This window comes from Plectrocnemia conspersa, unplaced genomic scaffold, assembly GCF_051122295.1.
Source record: "Plectrocnemia conspersa isolate PC_06_02 unplaced genomic scaffold, ASM5112229v1 ptg000002l, whole genome shotgun sequence".
NCBI classification, from domain to species: Eukaryota; Metazoa; Arthropoda; class Insecta; order Trichoptera; family Polycentropodidae; genus Plectrocnemia; species Plectrocnemia conspersa.
In genome coordinates, this window is record NW_028277166.1 from 382,866 (window position 1) to 399,602 (window position 16,737).

A 16,737-nucleotide genomic window follows, 5' to 3' on the forward strand; every position below is an offset into this window, starting at 1 on the left:
TTGACAATCTGTAGTGTAGTTAGAACAATCCAATCTTGAGATGCAGCTGCACTATAACAAAAAAAGAACGTTATATAATAAAGTTTCACAGCTCGTTTAGCATAGCTTGTTACTGGATGATAGTTCTTCACACTAACTTTTATCAAAAAATTACACACTGTTATTTTATATTAATTATGTAAACATAGTATACGTTTTTTTATATAATCGATATATATAAAAATATAATTATATTTAATGATAAAAGTTGCAGCTTACACATTAAATTATTTTATTATTTGCTTGTGGTGTCTCGAAACCATGCTGTTACAATTTATGTTTTCTCCTCTAATTCATACATGATAATTATTTTGTAAGAATATATAATTAAGGGAAGAAAACAACCTAATGTTATTCACAAAAGTACACTTTACATAGGGGAAGCACCTAAAATATTGCTGATATAACAAAAAAATGGTTAAATCATCTCTTAAATTAAAATGACAGTAATTTTCACTTTTTTAGCATATTTAGCACTTTAAAACTATTGTTTCTACATATACATATTTTTAATGGCTATTTATAAATCATGTAATACACTAATATGACTAATATCATTTATTGTAATGTTATTATATTGTCTTTAATTATAAACGCATCTTTGTTTGCACCTTTTTAAATTGCTGTTAATGTGTTGTTTGTATTTAAACATTAAATGAAATTTAAACTTCAATTGTATATGCACTTCAAAATGTGCCGCGGGAGGTAGGTTTGAAGGACTCGCTCGAAAAGTCTCCTAGAACTAATTAATGTATGTTCTTTGGACTTTTTAAGAGCGAACGATTGCAAATCTGAGAGGACACTATCAACAATTTATAGACAAAAAATAAAAGACTGCACCTGTGAGAGTTAATTTTATGTACTTTCTTTAATTATTTCTGTTGTTATTTATTTATTACATTTATAGTAAATTATAAGAAAACTCAGCGATTTTCCGCGTTTTATTGGTTTGATTCATGTTACTACTTTATTGTATTAGGATGTTTTAATAATTTATTTCAACACTTTTCTACTGTTAAATTTCGTTAATTTATTTAACATATTTGGTTTTCGTTAATTTTTTTATATGAATTCAGAGGTTCTATATTTTTTATATAACTAATATACGATATTTTATTTAAGTTTATTATGGCCAAAACTTGGCGGCGCTTTGGTAACACTGATTTCTTCAGTTAGTGCATCGGCTGGTGCCTCCTACTCGTTGACTGTATATTAATAATATTCTAACATGTAACTTCATCATAATTCTCAATAAAATACTACTGCAACGGCTCAACCTCCCCCAACAACACTTATTCAAATTAAAAAAAATAATATATAAATTTTATTTTATTTCTGAAGTTATAAATATATAACTATTTCGACCCCATACGTGTGCGGCGATACCACTCAAAAGGTGAAGAAGCAGTGTTTAATTAATATCAATGTCGTATTATAAATGTATAATTTTCAGTAACTTCAGATCTTCAGTTCGATTGATAGTTATAAATAGCATTGAACCCAATAATTCATTAATGTTATATTATTACTATAATATTTGTATTGTTTCATATTTTTAGTGGTTTGGAACCAGCAACTTCTACTTAATTTGTATGAATAACTTTTTCTGTAATCTTAATCTTGCAATAAACGCGTGTATAGTATTTTAAACATTAAATACTGAAATTTCTTGCACAAAAAGTGCATTAAAACAGATACTAAATCAGGGAGCTGAAATCGCAAAAAAACAAGGATGATATTGCGCAATATGTTTAGATTTTCGGTAAAAACTTATTTTTTCTGGGGTTTAGATCACTTTTTGTTAATATCGATGTTCGACTTTGGATTCCAACTAATACCGGTTGGTCGACGAGTGATCAGTTTTTTCGTCGACCTACCTCAAAAGTCAGCTAATCAGCTGAGACTATCTCGGCTTACACCGCTTTTTACTGAAGTCGACACGGACAGCTCGACGTCAGCTCGAAAAAAAATTTGCCATTGCAACGAAGAACAACCGGCTATAGCCGATTCAAATAATTCCTATTATTATTTTACGGCATTTAAAATATATTCAATCATTTTCATCGCAGAAATTAAAAAAAATATCAAAGGAGGACACTTTTTTGTTCGAGGGGGGCAAATAAGAACAAATTGCTACGGGACCTAAAATAAAAAAAGGTCATCGCAGAAATTTGCATTTAAAATCCTTGAAAGTAAATGAGGACAGGTTTCCATGGTTGATAAAAAAATAGGTTATTACGAAAATGTTTGCTCAAATGCCATCTCCGATATTTTTGGGAGGAAAAAATGCTACCAAACTCATAAAAGGTCATTATGGAATTTTTTGTTAATTTAAGACAGGAAGACGTCTGATCACCTTATATTATAGCATCTATCGTTTTGCACACAAGAACAAAATCAAGGAAAAGTACCGAATTGTTACAGGGAAAGCACCAGGTATGAGATGAAATTGTAAAGCTGACAACACTGACTATTCTTGCCCATAAGGCGTATAGTTGAGATCGTGTTAAGTTCAAAATTTTATCTCTCGTGGGAATTCGACGCAGCAAGTACGTAAAAATATTATCTTTACTGTCTTTGATTTGAAACTAATAATCATGTTTATTGGGTATTTAGATTACTGGGTGTTTCGTATGTAAGGAATAATATTACGAAAATTTCGAATCAGATTAAATTAAATCTTGGCTTTTAAATTCATTTAATAAATTTAAATTATCAACTATTTCGATTGATAAAGAAATTCGAAGTACAGTTTCAAATATCTGAGATTAATTTATATAATAATATTCCAAAGACAATCCGCAAAAATAAAACTACATTAACGAATAAATTATAATATTAAGTCTCTCTTTCTGTTTATGATATTAATTATATATGTTTAGTTAAAATTTGTTTGATGTAAAAATTAGCTTCTTGATTGTCTCCGAAACCCTACAATTTTTAAACTTTCACATATCAGTGGTTTATTTTGAAATGAAAAATAGGATATATATATCAGATTAAAACTGGCACAAATCTATCCGTATAAATATATACTAAAAAGTATATGTTTATTTAAAACAGTGAATAAAGAACAAAACCTTTTTTTTTAATTTTCAGCAGAACAACGATAAGGTCATATAAAAAATAAATATGGAAGAAAAACACAAAAATTCGGCCCCATATCATATTTTTTATAATGCTATACCAACATCTCCGAAGACTCTCGATCATCCGCTGAGCATCACTTTTCAAGGTATAGCCGTATACATAGTTTATCACAGTGCAAATATTATTATAAAACAAGGAAATAACAATTTATTATAAATTATTAATTTATTGATTACTTTTGGATCGGGGGTACAAGTTTACACAAAATATACAAAAAATCCCATTAAAAAGGTCCAATCACACTTCCACTAAGTATCGACATTTATTAGTAAAATCCATTTAAAGCGTGACACTAACTACCGCCGATAGTCGAATATGCGGAACGGAAACCTCGACGCTTCGTAGTGGTCGTAGGGACAATATATGGTTTTTAGCCAGATTTAAACTTTTTTTTGCCAATTTAGTGTTTGGAAAACTAACCATAAAAAGGTCTTATCTTTTTTTTGGTAATTTTAAAATTTCTGTAAGTTCGTTGTCTTTTTTATCAACAGTCTTTTTCTGAAAATAGTCTTATTAAAAATCTCGGCAAAGTTAATGAAACAGGTTCATCTGCCATTTTATTTAAAATAACGGCTATTCAAAAAATTAAAAAATTGCAACAAAAATAGATAAAAAGTAGAGGATTAAAATAATTTAACTACATATTTTTGTGGGTTTTTAAAAATGGTAGTTTTAATCATATCGTCTTAAAACTTATTCTAAAAATAGATTTTTGAGTACCTCCTAATCCGCCATCTTTTTTCCGAAATAACAGCTACTCAAAACACATAAAAATCATAACTACAATATAAAATAAAGAGGTTAAAAAGTCATATTTATTTTATTATTAAAGAATAAGATACAATAGTCAAAAAGGTTTTTAAATATAAATCAAAATAATTTAAAAAACTTTTTCGCGGATTTATTGTATATACAAAATTGAACCTAATTCTTGCGACCTCGGCTGATGAAATTTTTTAATTATGTTTTCGATTAATGTTTGTTATCATACTTATTTTAACTAAGTGGGATAAAGTTGGTGTTCTGTTCTAACTGTTTTACTTAAACCTTTGGACGTGGAAATCGATTGAGTCACCCAATTGATTTTTTCATCTCTACGCAAAACTTTATTTGTGAATAAACATAAAATATCATTTTAAATAAATAAAACTTAAAAAAATGCTAGAGCAAGATAGTATTAGGAATTTCATTATCTAAATGCTTGGACAAAAAAATATATTTTACAATGATTTACATTATTTTACAGACTTGCTGGATCCCAGTTTTGGTTCCTTAGAAATGTCGTTACAGTCAACTTTTAGGATAGACATTGACTGGATTTTACGTGAATACGATATTGCTGGATATGGGTAAGTGTTTCATATTGAAAGGTATGTGCTAAATTTATCGATATAATTATTCTTGCAATTAAACATACAGGGATAAGCCGTTGACCATAATGTACGGTGATAAGGACTTGCCTATGATTACAATAAATCAGAGGAAACCAAATGTGGAAGTGTATCGTATAAAAATGCCTACTAAATATGGACACTATCATACGTAAGAAGCATTTTATTTTTAAATTGTGGATATTGTGATTTGTTTATTTTTTATATTTGTAGAAAGTTGTCTATTTTTTGCTACAAAGATGGATCTTTGAGAGTTGTCGTTTCTACGGCGAATTTAATTCCAACAGATTGGGAGTTTAGAACTCAAGGGTAATACTCGATCGGTATGAAATATAAAGGATGACACAGATGGCAATGAGCTTATTTCGTTTCAGTCTATGGGTGAGTCCCAAATGTCCGCGTTTAGACGATGCGTCGGACATCGAAGCCGGAGAGTCTCCGACTGGTTTTAAATCTTCGCTTTTGGAGTACTTCCTTTCGCACAAAATGCATTGCTTAAACAAGTTCGTGAACAAGATAAAGCATGCAGATTTCTCGGCCATTAAGTTTGTTCAAGTACATATAAATATAATAAGGTAAAAGTTAATTAACGAAGTGTATATTATTTCAGTGTTTTCTTCGTCGCTTCAGTTCCAGGATTTCATTGTGACAATAAATGGGCAATGCTTAGAATTAGAGATTTGCTTTCTAAGTATTGTGTGATTCCACAGTCGGAAAACGAGCAATGGGAACTAGTGATTCAGTCAACGGGCGTCGGAAAATACGGGTCAAATCCGTCGGTGAGATTCAATCAAAGCGTTTATTTAATGAAATATGAAATTAATATATTGATATATCTTTCAGCTATGGTTGTTAAGTGATTTTATGTCCAATTTTTGTATTAATTTTGGAAAAAACTCAATTTCATCGAAAAATCCAAGCCTGAAATTTATATATCCCTCGGTTAAAAACGTTTCGGAATCAAATGGGTTTTTCTCCATGTCGTACAAAAGAGATGTGCACAGTGAACAACTTTGGTTAGAACCTTTGTTGTAGTGAGTATTGAATATTTATAAAATTAACGCTTACCAAAACATGAGAAAAAATACACTACTTTATTTCAGCCAATGGTCAGCTGTAAACTCGGGAAGAACCAGAGCTTTACCACACATGAAGAGCTACTTGCGAATTTCCCCAGATACCAAAAGAGCTGCCTATTATCTATTAACTTCAGCTAATGCGTCAAAATCGGCATGGGGTACTCTAATGAAATGGGATAATAATTTAAGGGTTAATTCATACGAAGCCGGAATTCTCTTTATTCCTAAATTTGTAGTACGTTATATTTATTTAATTTTAACACAATTTTATTGAATATATTTTTTTTTATATAATTAATGAAATTAATTTAAATTTCCCTTTGAAGATAAGTAAGGGTTTTTTCTTTCGCCTGCTACCTTGATCCGCGCATGACGGCCATTTTATCGAGGGTCTTTGCTATTGAATTTCCGAATGAATTTCTAATAATCACTAGTTAAAAAGACCTTGCACATTTATAATATTGCTAATATAAAAATAAATTTATATTTCAGGTTTCTAAAGATTTTTTCTCAATCGATCTTCTCGATGACGATAAGCTGCCATTGCCTTATGATCTTCCACCAATTCAGTACTCGCCTGATGATCATGCTTTTACACCTTTTGTGACGCAATGGTGACGGTTGGCAATTAGACACAGAATGAGCCGCTGCAGTAATGTTTTTTTTTTAGAGATGATTAACGGGAACCTGAAGATTGCTAGTCGAGAGAAAAAAAGGTCCGCCAGTGTTACCCAAGTGCCGCCAAGTTTTGGCCATAACATAATTTAAATGTAAATAGGCTCCAACAATTCAAATAAAATTAAAATTAAATTGCTGTTGTGTGTTTTTTTTTTCTAAAATATGTATTAAGATGGCGCTTAAGCTGAAGAAAAACACTGCATAATGTAAATTGTAATATATTTTATATTTTTGATAATCGTGACACGTTAAGTTAACATGACATGTCACGATGGTCATAATTTTAATAATAAAAAACTAAAGCAATTCGTCGGCGCACAGTGAACTATGCGAAACATACAGTATGCTGTTATGGGTCACTAATGGGCCAGTGCTGAAATTAGTATTTAAAACCCTTGAAGGTAAAGGAGGACAGGTTTCCATGGGAGCTAAAAAAGAGGTCATTACGAAAATGTTTGCTCAAATGCCATCTCTGATATTTTTGCGGAGGAGAAAATGCTACTGGATTCATAAAAGGTCATTTTGGAATTTTTTGTTAATGGAAGACAAAGGAAGACGTCTGATCACCTTATATTATAGCATCTATCGTTTTGCACACAATAACAAAATCAAGGAAAAGTACTCAATTGCTACAGGGAAAGCACCAGGTATGAGATGAAAGTGTAAAGCTGACAACACTGACAATTCTTGCCCTTAATGCGTACAGTTGAGGTTGTGCTAAGTTCAAAATTTCATCTCTCGTGGGTAGGGATTCCAATCCCGAGATCCCGGATCCCGGAATCCCGGGATCCCGAACGATTTTCAATACCCGATGAGTCCCGGGATTATAAAACATAATCCCGAATTTTTTGGATTGATTGATTTATCAAGCATAATCGAATTATTATTGACAAAATCGTAATATTTCGTGTACAAACTTGCGCGAGTTGCACGCGTCATCTGTGAATCTTTGAGGCTGTGAGTCTGAACGTGTTTTTTCAGCAGCAGGCTGCTTAGGAACCAAAATCAGATCAAGGCTAAATAATGAAACGCTTGATGCTTTGATGTTACTTCGTGAGTCTTATTCAAAATAATGTTTTCCATTAATTGTGTCTATGAATGTACATATGTACATACATTGTCAAAAGTTAATTTTTTATCTTCTCAAATAAATATATAAGACCTTAATTTTTTTATTTGTATTATATTATTTTCTATTTTAAGCCCAATACTAAAATTATACGTACTTTATACATTGTACGTTATAAAAAACAGATGTAAAAATATATTGTATTATTCATTTTAAATTATTTTTATCTATAAAACTACATGAAAACTATCCCGGGACTGGTCCCGGGATCGACTAATTGTAATACCGAAATACCGGGATCAAAATTTTGGCTCGGGATTGGAATCCCTACTCGTGGGAATTCGACGCAGAAAGTAAATAAACATATTATCTTTACTGTCTTTGATTTGAAACTAATAATCATGTTTATTGGGTATTTAGATTACTGGGCGTTTCGTATGTAAGTCATTTTATTACAAAAATTTCGAATCAGATTAAATTAAATCTTGGCTTTTAAATTCGTTTAGTAAAATAAAAGTATCAACTATTTTGATTCATAAAGAAATTCGAATTACAGGTTCAAATATATGAATTAGAAAATATAATGAAAACTGTAATGTTATATTGACGATTGGAGAAAATATATGTACATATATAATATATGTACATGCATAAGGTATATACATACTATTCGCTGAGTTTTCGCAGAAAGTTGTATGTCGCTAAGCATTTCTGAAAATTACTAAAGGGTGCCGTCTACAATCCAGCTATTCTCAAGGAATTCCAGTTTTGGGTCTCAGAACGCGGCTCCTTAATACGCTGGCATTACACATTGACCTTTTTAATATTAGCTACGAGGAGCTGATCTAGTTCGTATCACAAATTTTTTTTATTATTTTTTTTATGATTTTTTATTATTTTTTTTGTATTATTTTAGTTAAATATACATTTTTTTGTGTGTTGTTTTCGGCCATCGTGACGCATTGGGGTAACTTGTTCTTAATTTAATCTAAATAAATAAATATGTCTGCTTCGTTGATTAACAGTTGATATCAAAGGAAGACACTAAAAATAAAAAGGTCATTTTAAGAAATTTTTGTTCAAGGAGGATATTTGATCACCTTAGTCTGACCGCACACTAGGTAACCTGGGGCTGCCGCAGCCAAGATTTTGAGAAGCCAGTCGTGTCCGCTGCGAGGACAAAAACAAATTAAGCTGGCTAAAAAATATAGGAGATACCTTCTAACGCAATTTTTTAGAAAAGTTACAACATATTTTGACTTACAACTTTTTTTTGCACGGCATATATTAGTAAAGGTCAAAGATATGGGAACAATCCATGTTCGGAAATAGTCTTCAACAAGGCAATCGATAACCAAAGTGGAATAGATGGAGAAAAAATGAACAATGTCCATTACGAAAACGTTAATAAACACATTAGAAAATGAGTGTATGAATTGGGGGTTTACTATGATAATGAGTAAAGGCGAGAGAGACCCTATCACATTCAATTGAAAATGAATAAATATGAAAATTGTGTAATAACCACTTGAATTACGCATGTTTTAAGTCACATGATATAGAGTTATAATGACTGATGGTTATAGTAGGAACAACTGAAAACGTTCATCGGCTATGTCTGACTCATTTTAATGAGGAGTCTGGGGCATTATTGCAATGAAGACCATTGTTCATAAAGCATTCTTTATCTGTAGATTAGACTCAGATGACAAATTTTACAGGTCTTTAATCCTCTACTGGCTTAATGGAAATATCTTACAAAGCTGTTATTGTTTGTGTTGAGCGAATACAAAGCTGCTATTGTTTGTGTTGGAATGTGGTACATGAAACTTGTAATTTTATTGTTTATTTGTTAAAGTATCATCTCCCTCGAAGGTTGTCCACTGTGATCGAAGTAAATATGAGCGACCCGAATACTTGGTCGACAAACCCAACGGTTACAATTACAAACGATCGTAAGTTGTCATCGATCACATTCAATCAATCACTTGGCGCATCAGTCGAATTAACTTTTACTTTCAGCTAAGCCTACCCTAGATTTATATAAAAAAGATACATATACTAAAATGGATATGGCAGAAAAACATGCACAATCGGCTCCTTATCATATTTTTTACAATGCTATTACTTCAGCTCCGGACACTTCTAAACGACCACTTTCTATTACGTTTTCAGGTACTGCTTAAACTAGATAATTAATAAAGGTTTGTATATTAATCAAACTAATTATTTTACAGACTTGCTGGATCCAAGTTTGGGTTCCTTGGAAATGTCTCTTCAAATGACTTATTTGATAGACATCGATTGGGTTTTGCTCAAATACGATTCCGCCGGATACATGTGAGTGTTAAATATCTATAAGTACCTTATCAAAATTATTTAACATATATTTTTTGTTAATATGCAGAAACAAGCCTTTGACCATAATATACGGTAATCATAAATCAAATTTAAATTTCATAAATGAGACGATACCGAATGTTGAGGTTAATCGCGAACATTTATCAACGGGTTCTGAACATCATTCGTAAGTAGCGAATTATTAATTTTGTACTTCTCGTTCAAATTCAAAGTTTTTTCTAGAAAAATTTCTGTGCTTTGCTATGAAGATGACTCGTTGAGAGTTGTCGTTTCTACGGCGAATTTATACGCAGCGGATTGGGATTATAGAACTCAAAGGTGACATTTTATATGTTAAAAAAAATAAAAGATGTTATTTATTGGCATGATTAAATTAAATTTTCAGTCTATGGATGAGTCCTAAGTGTCCGTGTTTGACAGATTCGTCTGACGTCAATGCCGGAGAGTCCCCTACCGGCTTTAAAACTTCTCTCTTGGAATACTTCAATGAGTATAAAACACCTTGCTTAAAAAAATTTATAGACAAGATAAAACGTGCAGATTTCTCCGCAATCAGGTTTGTTTAGTTTAATATAAATATCTTAACAACGCCTTACGTACTGTAAAAAATTCTGTCTGGTAAAAGAAGTTTTTATTATAGATTTCTTAATTATTTTCTCTAGGATTTTTACTAAACAGGGCTAAAAATTAAAAAAAAAAAATTTTTTTATATTTTTGAATGCTTTTACACCTAGATAATTTTATTGAAACGAATTTACAATTTTTTTAAAAGCTGCCATTTTAATTCTGATAAGCATAGCATGACAACTAACGAAATTATCCGAGTAAATACAAAAACTAGTTTTAGAACAAGTATGACAATATCAATAAACCCACATAAATGACTAATATTTTTATCTCTATACTTTTTTCCAAAATTAAAAATTTTTCAACATTTTGAAACAAGTTGGCTAGCGAACTTTGCAGTGGTTTTGCTTTGAATTTTTTTAAGTCACTTGGAGTCCTGCTATAAGTATAGTTCAACAATAAACAAATATAAAGTCATTATTTATATGTAACGCTTGCACTGATAATACTAATTTAGAGCATTTTTATTAAGTTGTAAATAATATAGTTATTTTTATGAAAAACTAGAGGAACTGGCAATGCTTCGCTATTGCTAAATCAGAGAATTAAATAAATTAAATATGATGTCACTATATCTGTTGCGACTTCTCCCCTTTGGAGATGGCCGTCTTTTCTTCTCGAAGAAACGTCTCGATCTATTAAAACGCTTTATTATCAGAGTTTACATTCTCGGGCTCCTTACGCTGACGCACATCTGTCACATCTGTCACAGAAAAAACCCACGCACGGCCGTAACACAATTTTATTCGGCCATGCACAAATATATGTAAAACATTGTCTGAACAATATCAGTAATTTGAGATACATTTAAATAATAATTATAACGGTGGCGAGCGTCTAAGGCTTATTAATTTATGGGTTATATGTGACAGGATGCGAATATTTAATACTAAATTAAAATATATTAAAACAGAAAAATTGATGGCGATGATGTGACATCATGCATGATATGACGTCAAAATTATCGGGAGCGTGTTTGAGTCTAACAACACGATAAAAACAACAGCATTATCTGTCGGATTTCATTCAAATCGCTCTCTAAACACTCCCGACATTAATAAGAAGAAACTCTGAAATTGTCAGCGAAATCGGTGTAGTCGTTTTTGAGTCTATAGAGTACACACATGCGAACATTGCCTTTTATTTATATAGACCATTGGTTCCCAAACTCTTTTGGCCCAAGGACCCCTATTCATACTCAATACTTGCCCACGGACCCTGGGTGAAAAATTACATAAATGCATAATAGAAAAATTATAAATTTAACTTTCATATCTTGAATGGTAAATGGTGACAAAAAATAAAATATAACTAAAACATTTTGTTGAAGAAGTATTTATTAAAATTATAACTTTTGTTTTAAAATAAAAAAAAATAATTAAATGACTTGGATGAACCTGATAAGATGTTATGAGTGTATTTATGTCCGGCTCAATGTTTGTGAATAGCAACCTCAAATCCCCACGAGTACTAATTTCTAGTCGGTTTCTTTATTTTTGTATCCACGTTCTACCAAATAGACGAAAAAGCAATCAACAGCTTCTGTACAATAACCCATAATGCTGGATATAAAATTGGAATCTGTTTTTGTAACCAGAATGTTGTCGTATCCTTGTTGAAACATTGGTTTCAGCTCCTAATTTGTGGATAATTTAATAAGTTGCTCCTGTATTAGTATGTATTCATATGTATTTGTGCTCTGAGTTTGACTACTTGCAAAAGGGTTCAACACCCAGTCGGGAATATCCAAGTGAAGAATATCTTTTGTTAAGGTCCGAATGAAGCGATGGTAAGTGTTGACAATAAGCAAACAAATCTTCATCTCTATTTTGCAATTTTGAAAGATTGGAAACTGAGAATATTCTCCTCTTCCCTAGTTGTGTTTGTACAGCAAAAGTTTTGCAACAAACGCAGATATTACACTTTAGTTTTGATTACATTTTATGTGTCACCTTGTAGTTTCAAATTAGTCTCGTTAAATCTGGCAAATAAATCAGTCATATAAGCGATGTCATTTTTTGGGATATTTAAATTGTGACGCAAATCATAGTCTATATACTCTCCAGGAATTCCAACACTGAATCAAAGAGCGAATAGAAGCGATCCAAACATCCACTTCTAGATAACCAACGTACTTCTGTTTTAAATAGTAAACGATTATACTCATAAGTCATCATCGTTTTTCAAACAAAGTTGAGCAAATAATCTCTCATTTAAGGCATTCCTTTTGATTTTATTAACTGCTCTAATGACATAATGTAGTGATTCATGCAAACGTTCACTAAGTTTTTTTGTGAGCAAATAAAGTCGATGAATGACACAATGTACCGTTAATACATTCTCATGCCTCAATGTCGTCCTACTATTGCCGGAGCACCGTCAGTAGCAACGGAGATGATATTAGTCAAGGGTATAGCTTTTACACCGAAAAATCTTTTAATTCAGTAAATAACGTTTCACATTTCGTATCAGTTTCCAAACATTTAGCAAATAACAATTATTGTGATTTTTTTTATTCATTGTTATTTATTTTAACTTCCATATTAATAAAAATGTGTCACAATTTCTTTATTTTATATTAAACCTTGCCCGGACCCCTGACGTTGTTCAGGGACCCCCAAATCAATTTTAATTTTCCACGGACCCCCTGAATGATTCCGGGGACCTCTGGGGGTCCGTAGGGACCACTTTGGGAACCACTGATATAGACTATGCGAAAAATGATTGTTGAAAAGTGTTAAATTATACAGTAAAGTTTGGTAAATACTTATTTCAGCGTTTTCTTCATCGGTTCGGTGCCTGGAATCCATAAAAATAACAGATGGGCTATGAAAAGAGTGGGAGATTTGCTTTCCAAACATTGTGCGATTCCACAATCGGAAAATGAACGATGGGATTTGATTGTCCAATCGTCGAGTGTCGGATCTTACGGGAAAGACCCATCGGTATATTAAAATATATTATCGATTACACTTCTATTATATAATTATAACGATGTTATCTTTTACAGCAATGGTTATGCGGTGATTTTCAGTCAAACTTTTGCAACATCATCAAAGAGGAATCGTTCTTGTGCAAAAATCCGAAATTGAAATATATTTATCCATCGATAAACAACTGTTTGCAATCAAATAAACGCTTCTTTCTTCCTTACTGTAGTTCAAGGCATCGTAAGCAACTTTGGTTGAATTCTTTCTTCCAGTGAGTATGAAAAATTTAACATTTTTCTTATATTTTAATATGGCGAACATGTAAATAATTTCACACAGTCAATGGTCAGCCGTAAATTCGAATAGAAACAGTGCTATGCCACACATAAAGAGCTACTTGAGAATTTCTCCAGATGAGAAGAAAGCCGCTTATTATCTTCTGTCATCGGCGAATGTATCGAAATCGGGTTGGGGTGTTCCGATTAAACGATCGAATGCGTTACGAGTTAATTCATACGAAGCCGGTGTTCTGTTTATTCCAAAATTTGTGGTAAATGCTATTTTGTTAATATTTCAAGCAGTATATATAGTAAGCCATTTGATATAAATTTATAATAACTCAATAATTATCGGTTTGTATTCCAGATTTCGAAGAATGCCTTTTCAATCGATATTCTTGATGAAGATAAGTTACCAGTGCCATATGATCTCCCACCCGTTCCTTATTCATCGAGCGATTTGCCATGGCTCTCCAGGAATATATTTTATTACTAGTTAATCATTTTAAGATTATATTTATATTAAAATAAAATCAAAAGTTTATATATACCAATATTATTTTCTTAAAATTAATAAATAAATCATCTAAAAATTTGGATTTGCACATGTCAGTGGAAAGTTGTGTTTATTAGAATAATAATATCTCTTACTTTGAATTTGTATGTATATTTAGTCAATCGAATAAATTTTATGTATCAATCTAATTTTTACCAATATTTTCTTTCATTGTTCAATTTTTTTATCATATTAGTATTCAGTCTACCTGAATAATCGTTTATAGTAAATCAAGTGATTTTTATACAATAAAGTTATTAAAATTCTCTGTGTTGCTCGGCTGCTTCATAACTATTCGAGTGGACAACAAATACCCAATAACAGCTGACTGGCCGGCGTGGTCGTGCGTAGATACATAGTACAATGGCATGGCATTAATCCTAAGAAACGCGAGTAAAAATATAACTTCACTTGTGATACACATTCACTAACATAATTCACAGTTAGTATGTTATAGATAAGTTTCTTCTATGCAAACATCGGCTGGGGGTTTAACAACGTCTAGTTCGACAATTGAATTCATTAAAGATTAAACCTACAAAATATGATTAAATATGATCAACTCATTGTTTATCCGGCAAAGGCACCAATAAAGTGGTTGAGTTACAAAATTGTTCATGTTTTAATTAGCCGCCATTTTGAAACAATATGGCAGATCAGACTGGCTAACAATCTTAGTTAAAATATTTACAAAATCTATTTTTAGAATAAGTTTCATGTCGATATAATTAAAACAATGGCAGTTATCGTGTCCTTAAGAAATCTGCATAATATATTTTTTAAGAAATCTAATTTTTGATACTTATTAATTACCAGGTGTTCCATGCTCAAAAATACCGGTTTTATACCCAAACTGCGCATGCCCGTTACAGTAAGATCACATAATTCGCGCGTTTCTGACTATTATGTTCAAACCAAAACCTAACTTAATAAATTAACCATTATATTTGTTCAGATTTGGTTTTGGTTTGGCAGCAAATGGACGTTTCGTAACTGTCAAATATGCACACACACATCACATTAGTGTCACATAATTGGGGTATAAAAACGATGGTTTTTGAGCATTGCACATTGGTAATTAAAATGTACCTATTTTTTTTAAATCACGGCTGAACACTGACTTTTACCATAATATATACATTAGTCATGCACAAGATAACAATAGATAATTTGAAAAATTATTCGACAATCAGTTTTTTTTATACATAATTTACTTGTGAATTTAATGCGACTATCGCTCCAAAAGTATAAATACAAATATAAATTATCCGCAGTTATAATGTGCTATGGACATTATAACAGCAAATAATAATATTTGCAATATTTTAGCATATATAACCAAACAGCGATAAGTTGTGATCCTTAAACGAGAATCAAAATTAGGTTCAAATATGCTTCATTTCATTCTCAAGTAGGTTATAATATTGTTTTAAAATGAATGCTAGACAACCGAGGGTTTTCATTGCGACGGCATGATTTTATTGCTTTAGACGTGGATTCTAAACAGGAACATCATTTGGGGGAATTTGAATTCGAATCCCTTGAATTCGGCCAGAAAAATGCATGTCATTTAATGCATATTTTTCCCAAGTCCCCTCCCCCCCGTCCAAATGACGCCCCTGGACTAATCTCCTAAAATTAAACTAACGCTAATGAAATACTTTGTTTATTAGAAATCCTACACACCTCATCGACAATAATTATAATTAAACAAAGTAGAACTGGGTAACATTGGAACTTTGAAGCTCAATTTGTGCCATTTTGAATTGCAATCTTTGCAACCAACGCAACAGAATCGAATGTGCGATGGGTGGTGCCAAAGGCGGTGGAGTACAATCGGTTTCCGACGGCGGAGAAGGCGGCGGGGAGCATTGTCCTGGTGGTAGATTTCTGCACGTCTGTAACCTCATTTGAAGATGCCCGGGAAGCTGATAAGTAAATAATAAAATTAAGCACACGTTACTTCTAATAATTCACATAGACATACCTGAATGTGGTGGGAGAAAAGCACCGGACTCCACAAGGGTAAAAGCTTACTCAATACCATCGAGTTGCATTCCAGCAATGCTTCCAATAAACTTAAAAAGTGCAAGTTGACCGTTTCGGCAAGCTTAAATTGAGTTATTGATTAATTTTAGAAATTAAAGCAAAATTACACTATCAATAAAAATAATATTTTTTGCCATGAAGATATAAAGATATTTTTTTTTATATAAACTATACTTTTTTACATTTTACATATTTACTTCTATCTTCAAATGTTAATCTAATATTATAGTTAATTGCTAGCTCTAAAAATTTGCCGAAACATTAATATGTATATGCTTTTGTGGGGGCCGATTTATTTGGTTAGCCTTTACAGCAACATCCTTACTCGCTCCACTGACCTTACTATATATAAGCTAGAGCAAATTTCTCGTTCGCAACGACTCGCTCGCACCGACCTTACCGTGTGCTATAGCAACATCTACAGCAACGGCCAATCTATGTCTCATTGCCAACCGTCACCATCCGTTCGCTGAACTATAAATTATTTCTTGCATTTATAAGTATGGTAGCGTCGATAATATTGTAGTGTA

The 16,737-nt window shown here is 31.8% G+C and overlaps 3 protein-coding genes across 6 annotated transcripts in view; 2 read left to right on the top strand and 1 right to left on the bottom strand.

Annotated features, from left to right (window-relative positions):
* Positions 1-2,374: 2,374 nt before the first annotated feature.
* Positions 2,375-6,472, top strand: LOC148237234 (tyrosyl-DNA phosphodiesterase 1-like). Its single transcript, XM_088181796.1, has 10 exons — positions 2,375-2,588; positions 3,139-3,274; positions 4,436-4,538; positions 4,609-4,731; positions 4,794-4,889; positions 4,955-5,125; positions 5,191-5,359; positions 5,424-5,614; positions 5,684-5,894; positions 6,152-6,472. Exons 2-10 carry the CDS (start codon positions 3,172-3,174, stop codon positions 6,275-6,277), a joined length of 1,293 nt encoding a protein of 430 aa, XP_088037922.1. The 5' UTR covers positions 2,375-2,588; positions 3,139-3,171; the 3' UTR covers positions 6,278-6,472.
* A 1,665-nt stretch (positions 6,473-8,137) lies between these two features.
* LOC148237235 (tyrosyl-DNA phosphodiesterase 1-like) lies at positions 8,138-14,259 on the top strand. The gene is made up of 11 exons (XM_088205735.1): positions 8,138-8,254; positions 8,323-9,361; positions 9,429-9,581; positions 9,644-9,746; positions 9,814-9,933; positions 9,990-10,085; positions 10,153-10,323; positions 13,171-13,339; positions 13,405-13,595; positions 13,664-13,874; positions 13,970-14,259. The coding sequence occupies exons 2-11, from the start codon at positions 9,151-9,153 to the stop codon at positions 14,096-14,098; spliced, it is 1,554 nt and encodes a 517-aa protein (XP_088061861.1). The 5' UTR covers positions 8,138-8,254; positions 8,323-9,150; the 3' UTR covers positions 14,099-14,259.
* Positions 14,260-15,808: 1,549 nt separating this feature from the next.
* Positions 15,809-16,737, bottom strand: part of unc79 (UNC-79 domain-containing protein) — a 35,593-nt gene continuing 34,664 nt past the window's right edge. For all 4 annotated transcript variants that reach the window (XM_088205034.1, XM_088205036.1, XM_088205035.1 and 1 more), the window contains 2 exons: positions 16,146-16,268; positions 15,809-16,086 (listed from right to left, as the gene is read on the bottom strand). In XM_088205034.1, coding sequence (XP_088061160.1) covers positions 15,865-16,086; positions 16,146-16,268 — 345 coding nt within the window. In that variant the 3' untranslated portion in view covers positions 15,809-15,864. The remainder of the gene's footprint in view (positions 16,087-16,145; positions 16,269-16,737) is intronic.

Bases quoted from the DNA above. Each gene is read 5' to 3' on its own strand.
- LOC148237234 (XM_088181796.1), top strand. From the start codon at position 3,172: ATGGAAGAAAAACACAAAAATTCGGCCCCATATCATATTTTTTATAAT. The intron at 4,539-4,608 runs GTAAGTGTTTCA...TTAAACATACAG, and splicing joins TACGATATTGCTGGATATGG to GGATAAGCCGTTGACCATAA. The intron at 5,360-5,423 runs GTGAGATTCAAT...TATATCTTTCAG, and splicing joins AATACGGGTCAAATCCGTCG to CTATGGTTGTTAAGTGATTT.
- LOC148237235 (XM_088205735.1), top strand. From the start codon at position 9,151: ATGGAAATATCTTACAAAGCTGTTATTGTTTGTGTTGAGCGAATACAA. The intron at 9,582-9,643 runs GTACTGCTTAAA...ATTATTTTACAG, and splicing joins ACTTTCTATTACGTTTTCAG to ACTTGCTGGATCCAAGTTTG. The intron at 9,934-9,989 runs GTAAGTAGCGAA...AGTTTTTTCTAG, and splicing joins ACGGGTTCTGAACATCATTC to AAAAATTTCTGTGCTTTGCT.